At 43.6% G+C, this 10253-nt stretch overlaps 1 protein-coding gene across 2 annotated transcripts in view; it reads left to right on the top strand.

The window, feature by feature from the left end:
- Positions 1 to 8191, top strand: part of LOC109514560 (synaptic vesicle glycoprotein 2A-like) — an 8822-nt gene extending 631 nt beyond the window's left edge. Inside the window, exons 2-13 of one of the 2 annotated variants that reach the window (XM_019867768.1) lie at positions 1529 to 2174; positions 2415 to 2595; positions 2688 to 2839; positions 3356 to 3489; positions 3574 to 3663; positions 3830 to 3937; positions 4365 to 4453; positions 4578 to 4742; positions 5345 to 5478; positions 5758 to 5964; positions 6149 to 6308; positions 6767 to 6950. In XM_019867768.1, coding sequence (XP_019723327.1) covers positions 1571 to 2174; positions 2415 to 2595; positions 2688 to 2839; positions 3356 to 3489; positions 3574 to 3663; positions 3830 to 3937; positions 4365 to 4453; positions 4578 to 4742; positions 5345 to 5478; positions 5758 to 5964; positions 6149 to 6308; positions 6767 to 6950 — 2208 coding nt within the window. In that variant the 5' untranslated portion in view covers positions 1529 to 1570. Of the gene's footprint in view, positions 1 to 1528; positions 2175 to 2414; positions 2596 to 2687; positions 2840 to 3355; positions 3490 to 3573; positions 3664 to 3829; positions 3938 to 4364; positions 4454 to 4577; positions 4743 to 5344; positions 5479 to 5757; positions 5965 to 6148; positions 6309 to 6766 lie in introns of those variants that run through there. The other variant, XM_019867767.1, reaches the window with a different exon arrangement.
- The last annotated feature ends 2062 nt before the right edge of the window (positions 8192 to 10253 follow it).

The following is a 10253-nucleotide window of genomic DNA, read 5'->3' on the forward strand; positions in this document are numbered from 1 at the left end:
CCTCCTCCCCGTTATGAATGCACCGGAGGCTTCATTTGCACAATTGCACCTGCGAGAGCCTAATGCAAACAGCGCACAATAACAGCAAGCGCGCGTGCAAGTATAGCGAGGTTAGACGATGTTTATTTATTTATTGGATGTACAAATGGAAGCGATGGCAATGTTGGTTTTTCTTGAATGGGGCACGAGGCCACCTGTAAAATGTGCCTTGGAAATGCAGTTCATTTGCTGGCTTTCGGTGTGTGCGTAGGCATAGCGCGTTTTGCTGAATATATATATAATATAAATAAAATACTGTGTGTGTGTTACCTTCAGAGACTGTCTGAAATGGCTTTTAATCTTAAATGGTTCTTGGCTTTAAATCTTAAATGTTTATGTCAAGTCTGTCTACCTAATTCATGCTGTTGGCTTCAGCAACAGCCTGAAATCCCAGCTTTCCTCAACAAATTTCCAAATTGTGCTCTACCAATCAGCAAAATGGTACACGATGCCTTCAGGGACATACTGAAAACATTGTTGTCTCGCTCCCACTCCCTCTCCGTCTATCTCAACCATCTATCCATCCATCCTCCTGTACTCCATCCACAAAAGCAGGGTTTCTAAAGATCCAGTCAGAAAGTGTGCCCTCACAAAGATATTCATTCTCATTTTTAATTTTCATATTTTAAAGTATAGCAGATGTAGTAGTCTCCTTTGAGAACCGTCGTTTTAGGTGTGCGTAATATTTTTGACTAGACCCTTATCACCTGCCGACCTCAAAAGGGGATGCTGAAAGCCCCTCCTCGGCCCATCCTGGCAAACACCACATGACATGTTGTTTTATTGTATTACAGACACAGACACACAGCAGTGCTCTCCCACTCAATGCAAAAGTCTGGTGTCCCCTGAGGAACCAGAAGAAGAGCAAACACTTGCCGGTGGACTTTGTCCAAACATGACCGGACTTCTTTTGGGTATTTGTGCTATTAAAAAAAGAAGCGATGATGATGATGTTTTTGTTACACACGATTGGGCATACTTTCATGAACAATCAATTTCAAGCCTGGCTTGTTTTAGCACTTTCTTATTATTATTATTTGAGCAGCCCGGGCGGCCCGTGTTATTTATATGCCACCACGGTGTTAAATCTTGTTAAAATTTAGAGAACGAGTGAGTAAAAGAATAACCACGATGGACAACTGTGAATTCATTAGTCTCTTTTATTCTATTTGAATATTAGATGGGGTTAGAGTACAGAGCCTTATCAAGTAAATTAAGATCAGCAAAACGTTGCTCTTCACTTAGATGGAGTCTGCTGGGCAAGGGTGGGATATGTGTGCATTTTAGTTGATTTATTAATTCTTCATGAAATCCTGATTGTGGTTGGTGTGAGAAACAATGACCTCTCGGCCACGGCTGACCTCGCAATCTCTGCTCACTCTGCGTCAAAATTTAAACTAAACCTTCATTTCAACTGCGCTCTCTGTGAAAGAAAAGCATTTTTGTTTATTTCTGCACCTCAAAACAGAGTTTTGCTTTTCCCTTCCAGTCGGTGAACTCATCCCACTAAAAGCTGAGCGTCGAGCACAAGATGGAGGACGGCTACCAGAACCGGACGGCCTTCATCAAAGGCGCCAAAGACATCGCCAAGGAGGTCAAGCGCCAGGCCTCCAAGAAGGTGGCCCGCAGCGTGGACCGCGTCAACGACGAGTACAGCCGCCGCTCCTACAGCCGCTTCGAGGAGGACGACGATGACGATTACACGGCGCAGGGCGGCGGCGGCGGCGGCTACTACCGCGGCGACAGCCAGGCGGCCGACGACGACGACGAGGGCGGACGCAGCGACTCCACCGAGGGCCACGATGAGGATGACGAGATTTACGAGGGCGAGTACCAGGGCATCCCCCGGGCCGAGTCAGATAAGGGCAACCTGGCCGGCGGGCCCGGCTCGGTCCCGCAGCCGTTCCGGGATGTGGCGGCGTCCGAGGCGGAGAGGCGTAAAGACCAGGAGGAGCTGGCGCAGCAGTACGAGAGCATCCTGCAGGAGTGCGGCCACGGAAAGTTCCAGTGGACGCTCTACTTCGTACTGGGCTTGGCGCTCATGGCCGACGGCGTGGAGATCTTCGTGGTGGGCTTCGTCCTGCCCAGCGCCGAGAGGGACATGTGTCTGTCCGAGCCCAACAAGAGCATGCTGGGTACGTTCGTTTGCATCGCAATGCACCGACAAGTTCGTTTTCCTGAGTCATGTCTGAACACGTGCAGTCAAAAGAAATGTCGTTTTTTTTTTTTTCTTTCCATATGCCTTGAGTGACAGCGTCGCTCAAAAGTGAGCATCGTCGTCGTGGATATGAAAGCTTTTTGACTGGATTGTGCAGGTGTACCTAATATTGTGTCCGACAACTACGATAACATTTGTGTCATTTGTGCGTCCTCAGGTCTGATTGTGTATTTCGGGATGATGGTGGGAGCGTTCTTGTGGGGCGCCATGGCCGACCGGATCGGTCGCCGCCAGTCGCTTCTCATCTCGCTGTCCATCAACAGCATCTTCTCCTTCTTCTCGTCCTTCGTGCAGGGATACAGCACCTTCCTCTTCTGCAGGCTGCTCTCGGGCGTCGGGTAAATAAAACAAATCTATCGCCAGACACATACACGTCTTCAAGGGTAAAATACCAAGAAAATGGTTGGATTGACATTTGCGATCGTGTCAGGATCGGCGGCTCCATCCCCATCGTCTTCTCCTACTACTCGGAGTTTCTGTCTCAGGAGAAGCGAGGTGAGCACCTCAGCTGGCTTTGCATGTTCTGGATGATCGGCGGCATCTACGCCTCTGCCATGGCGTGGGCCATCATCCCCCATTACGGTGAGTTGCCGTGCCATGACGGTCAATTACAAGACAGGTCTTTATTTCCACAACTATACATGGACAAAGAGCGCCATCTATTGGAGGGAGGTGTTTATTGTTTATTTGTGAACAGCAGTTTCTGTGAACTGATGTGATTCCCGCTTACTACCGGGTCTGTTCTTTTCCTAATGGGAGGGAGGGGGGCGTCTATTTGGGGATGGTTTTGATTGGCCTTCAGCAAATTACGCATTCCGTCAATGCCAGCCATCACCTGACACGACGAAAAACTGCAACCTGTTTTTTTCTGAAGGGGATTGGCGGGCATCTATTTGAGTGAGGCATTTAGACGGCCATTTATTTGAAGGAGGAGTTTTTTTTTTTTCCTTGCTAACAAAAGTGTCTCTGACCCCACATGATTTCAGTTACCACCTGTTTTTTCACTGATGGGGGAAAAAGCAAATGTCTATTTGAGGAAGGCATTTTCTATTTATTTCCTGAGGCGCGGCATTTGAAGTGTTTTCTCTATTCTCTCAGGATGGAGCTTCCAGATGGGTTCGGCCTACCAGTTCCACAGCTGGCGCGTCTTTGTTCTGGTCTGCGCCTTCCCCTCGGTCGCCGCCATCGCCGCCCTCAATGCCATGCCCGAGAGTCCACGCTTCTACTTGGAGGTCGGTCGGTCGGTCGGTCTGTCGACCCGACGCCGTTTGAGACTGAACGGGCAAAAACTCTGCTTGCTTTTTTTCTGGGAACAGAACGGCAAACACGACGAAGGCTGGATGATCCTCAAGCAAGTCCATGACACTAACATGCGAGCCAAGGGACACCCAGAGAAAGTCTTTACCGTGATTGCTTTTTTTTTTCCTTTTTGTGTGTGTGTGTGTGTGTGTGTGTGTGTGTGTGTGTGTGTGTGTGTGTGTGTGTAAGCTACCATGGTGACGGTAAAAACCAGGACAAATTGTCACTCTCCATATTCATTATTAAACCAACAGTGACATTTTTCCATCCAAGGTGACCACCATCAAGACAGTGAAGCAGGTGGACGAGTTGGCGGAAGGTGGCACCGACACACCTGTCTGGCAGCGCTATCGCCTCAAAATTATGAGTCTCTCCCGTCAGGTGAGATGCAAATCAAGATGCGGAAAACCCCTGTTTGTCACCAGGATATCTTCCACCAGCGATATATTACTGTCAAACAAATAAAGCAAAGCCAAAAAAATGTAAAATTGTATTTTTCAACACCAAGATGTTCAAACAAACCGTATACTGTACTGTATTTTCATTTAGCGAAAGTCTGCTAGCTTAATGCTAACATATAATGCGAAATACCATATATGAGCTGATTTAAATTAGCGTAGATGTGAACAATCACTTTCAGACGACTGGTATGCCTTCCTTTGTGGTTTTGGATTGGCTAAATTGAGCTTCCATTTCGGGGTTATTGCGCCACCTGTTGCCTTTGTATGCACTCTACACCCTGTAAACACCTTTCCATGTGGATTTTGTTTTTTAGTTGCTTAACTCATGTTCATTTTGATTACGATAGATCCGGAATAACATTCTTGCCTGCTTCAGCCCGGAATACAAGCGGACCACTTTCATGCTCATGGCTGTTTGGTTCAGCATGTCCTTCAGGTAATCACTAATAAATAAATGAATACATAGATTGATTCGTGCTGTCGAGCGCTTGACATTTTTGACGAATGAATTAAATATATATTTTGTTGTTGTCATGTTTTTTTCTTTTTTTTTCTCCCAGCTACTACGGCCTGACCGTGTGGTTCCCGGACATGATCAAGTACATCCAGAAGCAGGAGTACGAGTCGCGCACTAAGACCTTCAGCAAGGAGCGTGTGGAGCATGTCACCTTTAACTTTACGCTGGAAAATCAGGTGCACCGCCAGGGTTACTACTTCAACGACAAGTGAGTGGCTTTTTACGCAGGGCATATAAAAAGTGTACACACCCGTGTTCAAATGTTTTTTTTTTTTTTTTTGTGAGACAGTCGAACCTCGTTTCAATGTTGGTGTTTGCACCACTATAACGTTAGTACTTCAAAGTCCCGATTTCACGTCATTTATTTTCTATTTGCCAATTTTGCTTACAACGAACAACTTTTATCACGTCAACTTCATAAGAACGACCAGATTTTTCCCCACAAAAGAGTGAAAAGGCCTTTGGGAAGCCGCCACGACCTTGTTTTGGAAACAAATGTACAGCGCGGTATTCCCCTCCGTTGGAAGTAGGAACGCTACAGTTGTTTGTTTCACGTCTTATAAAATCATTTTGACTTCATCTACTCATATTTTAATTGACGTGTTTATCCTGTATGACATGTTTTTACATCTATAAATGTTTATACTGCATTATACATGGCAGTCGGCGGCGGCCATTTTATTGGCAATGGTTATGATGAACTGCCGTTGTAACGTACAGATTCGTAATGTCCCTTGATGTAAATTGTCACGGGGTTCGACTATACAACAAAATGAGACAGAATTCCACCCCCACCCCCCTCCTCCGCAGGTTCCTCAATCTGAAGATGAAGTCGATGGTGTTTGAGGACTCGGTGTTCGAGGAGTGCTACTTCGAAGACATCACATCCACACACACCGTTTTCCGTAACTGCACCTTCATCGCCAGCTTGTTTTACAACACGGGTACGACACACAAACCTGCAGTCAGAGCCTAGAGTCGCTTCAGTCGCCGCGGTTGCGCTTAACCCTCGGAACTGTTACCATGGCCACGGAGACTGAGACGGGATCTTGTTCACCAATTAATGAGAGCCACATATTGTTTTTGTGACATTTTGTTTGCTCGTTTGTGTCATGGGCCGACGTACAATATGTGGCTCCGCTCAGTAAAAGGTTGGGGAAACACCGCACGTTGCACCGTGACGCATTCACCGCCTTCGTGAAATGGTCGTGTCTGTGGTGCAGATTTGTTCAAGTACCGGTTTGTGGACTCCAAGCTGGTGAACAGCACCTTCCTGCACAACAAGGAGGGCTGCATGCTGGACTTCAGCGACGACTTCAACAACGCCTACATGATCTACTTCGTCAACTTCCTGGGAACTCTGGCCGTGTTGCCCGGCAACATCGTGTCGGCTCTGCTCATGGACAAAATTGGCCGTTTGAGGATGTTGGGTAAGCGCAATGATGTCACCCTCAAACATTGTTTAGACGCAAAAACTTTACAAGCTTTTTTGATGAAAGGCCCCTCGCTTCACGCCAACATATTGTACAAAATGCTCTCGACAGGCTAACGCAATTAGCATTGCTGTACTTAATCATAAACCTTCAACCTTTTTTTTTCCCTTAATCCACGCAGCGGGTTCCAGTGTCATTTCGTGCATCAGCTGCTTCTTCCTGATGTTCGGCAACAGCGAGTCGGGCATGATCGCCCTCCTTTGTCTCTTCGGCGGCATAAGCATCGCCTCCTGGAATGCCCTTGACGTCATCACCGTTGAGCTCTACCCGTCTGATAAAAGGTAACGTCACATCCTCGGTGGGTGGCTAACAATACGATACACTTCATCTATTTGAAGACAAATAGAAATGCAATCATTCAACTCAAATCTGCATGCTACTAATGTATATCATCAAACAAAAATAAACATGAATAAAGGCTCTTTTGGGGGGGGGGCTTGTATACGTATTTATAATTTAAAATAATGGCCTCCTCATTAATAACACTAATAATACGTGCTGTATTTTGTTCATAATAGCAAAACGTATTTTCTTTGACAATATTTAGACCTCCTCTGTGAAGGCATTCTTTCGCGCGAAAACTAGGGGGGGGGCGTGTACAAGTCGCCTTCACTCTCAAATGAATGCCCCCTTTCAAAATATATTGTTCAATGAAAACTCTCCATCTAATAGACTCTTTCTTGATAGTGTCTGTAGTAGTACCCTACCCTGAAACGTAGACATTTGGTGTTGCGTTCAGGACCACGGCCTTTGGCTTCCTGAACGCCTTGTGCAAGCTGGCAGCCGTACTGGGCATCAGCATCTTCCAGTCCTTCGTGGGCATCACCAAGGCCGTGCCCATCTTGTTTGCCGCCGCTGCGCTGGCTGCAGGGAGCTTCCTTGCCACAAAGTTACCCGAAACCCGGGGCCAGGTGCTGCAGTAGTAACCGCTGGCATCAGCAAGGTGGCGGGGGGTCGGAGTCTAAGCGCCGCCTCTTACAAACTCTGCATCCACATTATTTTTTTTTTGGAAGCCCCAGAATGCTCCTCGATGTAGATGACATCATCTTCTTTGGAGGGGGATTAGTATCGACCTCAGGGGATTCCCATTTGTTTTCTGATGCAGGCGTGTGTGTTGCATGTGAGTGTGGGAAAACTTGCGTCATTTCACAATTTCTTTTTTTCTTCACTTGGAATACAGCCGACTGGTTCTCAAAAGCAGAATGTACTGAGAGTAGGCAGAGTTTACATCCTTGTAAAAAACACATCAGAGCACTAGCTCAGGTGAGTGTTTTCATTTAGTATTTTAAAACGTCCGATTCGCCCAAAATGGGTGCATCGATCCAAAATGGCTGGTTTCATGTTCGATTTCGGGTCCTTTTCGTGTCCCACTTGTGTACCAAACACAAAACTGGTTTCAGGAGCTAATCTATTTGCTTTTCACACTACAACCCAGCTAAGCTAACTTCGCAGCGCTCCTGTAAAACGAAATTACATTAAATTATCCCCCATTGCCAGTTTTACTGATCGACACCGAATTTGGAAGATGGCGCTATCGTAACAGGATGCACAGACACAAGTCTCAAAGACCCGTCCCTGAAATCCAACAGTAAGATGGCCATTTGGGTGGGAAGCGGCCATTTTGAGGCCAATTCGTCCGCCTGTATTCCCAGCTGAATGTCCTCAGGACGCTTCGATTATTTCTCATTGAAATTCATGTTAGTCAAAAACACAAAACAGGACCAAAAGAAACATTGCTGCATGAGAGTGACTGATTACATAAAGGCACAAAGCGTGACAAAACATTTCATTTGAGTTAAAAAAAAAAAAAGGAACATTAGTTCCCCGATATTTAACATCCAGCTTGTGTGCTGACAATCAACTACTGAGGATTTCATTTTGTGTGCATCCATGTGGGCTATACACTCCTCTCCTTTTTTTCCACAGAGCCTAAACATCAGTTAGCTTAGCGTTAACACTGGAGGAAAACAACTAGCTTGCCTATTAGCTTGAAGTTACAATACACAAAATAGCGTCTTGTTATGTTTACATTTTTACAACATTTCGAAAAAGTCGTCACCATTCATTCCACAACTTTGACTGTTAGCCACCCAAGCAGGCTGCTTCTTGTATTTTTTATGCTAAACTAGGCTAACGACTCAAAGGAGAGTACCACTGCCCCCTCAAAAAAAAAAAAAAAGTATAGTAACAAATTTTGCTCATGTTTGAGATCACACGACGTAAAATATTTATGAAAAGCAGCTAACTTTACGTAAAAAAAATAATCATAAATATCAGACCCCATTGTGCCTGTTTTCTTTAAAAGATGTGAGGAGAACTATAACTGAGCCCACCTTGGGATACATCTGTAAAAATATTTGACTAGTAACGTTTTGGGTCAACTGTTTCCATCTATCCCAACGGGGGGTGTCAGAGCCTGTCCCAGCTGACACTGAACTAGTTACCGGTCAGTCGCAGGGCGCACCATCAGCGAACCGAGCTGTTTCCCTTTTTTTTTTTTTTTTAATATCTAAAGCTACCAAGTCAAATAAAAGTAGCCTATTTCTAACCCTAAAAAGCCATTTTTGTCTATGTTTAAGAGATAGTTTGCACCAAAGTAAGTGTCTTGAAGTGATTCATGTGCAATTTAGCGGCTTAGTTGAGGATAATCATGTATGGAAAACAGCGAGTTAAAAAAAAAAAAAAAAAACATCCAGCTATCCCCATGTTTTCAAAAAAATATGATCCTTGACCCTAACTGAACCCATCAGGAGGACATTGAATTTATTTTGACACAGTTTGACTGTTATGTAATCCATACGAGCTGTTTTTGTTTTTTACACCTTCAACATTCTTTTCATCCCTCAAACTTTCCGAACCAGTTTTGTCCACGTTTGAGAGAGTTTTTACAAAAGAGTTTACGTTATAATGCAACTTAGCAGTTGGCTGAGCTTAGCCTAAACATGAAGAACACAGAGACTGAAAAAAAAAAAAAAGACCAACTCAATTCGCTGTGCAATCGTGACGCATGTTCGTGTCGTGTTGTCTGACTTTTTGAGACGTCTTTCATGTGCCGGCCGTTTGTGTCTTTGAAAACGCGACAAGTAGCTTTTTTTTTTGTTTGTTTTTTTCCCCGTCCTCCTTCCATTGTTCGACGATGTCGCTGACGATGGTGATGACGTCGGTGTTTGTTGCTTGCAGTGATTGTTCTTGATCAAAGTGGGGTTTTTACATTGGTGAAACGTGTTCAGAAAGTGGTGGCTATGGTCCTCCTTGATCTGGTTTATCTGTTTTGGATGAATTTGTGATTAGACGGGTTTCAAATACATTAATATTAAATGTTTGAAAAGTATGAAAATATTTTAGGAATATTGAAAAATATCTTAAATATATCTCATATATATATCACAAATACATTTAAAGTTCATATGCAAAATATTTAGAATATAAATATTAAAAACTTGGAATGTGTGAAACATGCAACTATTTTGAATACATATTTAAAATATATTACTATATGTTTTGAATGTGTAAATATCTTTTGAAGATATGATTAAAAAGAAATGTTTAAAATGTGTGTGTGTGTGTGTATATATACACACACACGTATGTATTCGTTTGTGTAGAAAACATTTAAAATTTATTCCATTAAAAATATATTTTCAATATTTCTAAAATACATGAATATGTTTTGAATAGGATTTCAATATGTTTACTTATTTTCTTTAGTATAGGCGAACATATTTAAAATATATTCACAAAAATTGTCAAAAAAGATGCTTATGTCAGCTATTGAGGGGTAGGGGGGATAAATAAAAAATAAAAGCTTGTCCAGCTTAGATTGGGATAAACTGAAGCCTTTCCTGCTCACATTTATCCAAAGAATGCCCTCAAAAGGTTCAACCATTAAATGTTTTTATCTATAGATAGAAAAAGAGAGAGACACAGAGTTCATGTTAGCTACACTATGTGGATTCCTATGGTTGAAATGAAGTCTTTTCTGGTCAAGATAAAGTATTGGAGGACTGTTTCCACCACCCCTTTTAAAGCAGCACAAGGACATTCCCCATGCCAGGAAATGAGGAACTGTGAGAATGCATTACACTTGAATGGTTATTTTTAGTTTGCCTTGTTTATATCAACTGTAACTACTCTAAATGTGAGTTCAAATCGAAGAATTAATGTACCATGTATAAAAAGAAAATAACGATGTGCAAGTATGGAATTTGTGGAACATTCAGGAAAAT

The sequence above is a fragment of the Hippocampus comes genome, unplaced genomic scaffold, assembly GCF_001891065.2.
Source record: "Hippocampus comes isolate QL1 unplaced genomic scaffold, H_comes_QL1_v1.1 scaffold207, whole genome shotgun sequence".
NCBI classification, from domain to species: domain Eukaryota; kingdom Metazoa; phylum Chordata; class Actinopteri; order Syngnathiformes; family Syngnathidae; genus Hippocampus; species Hippocampus comes.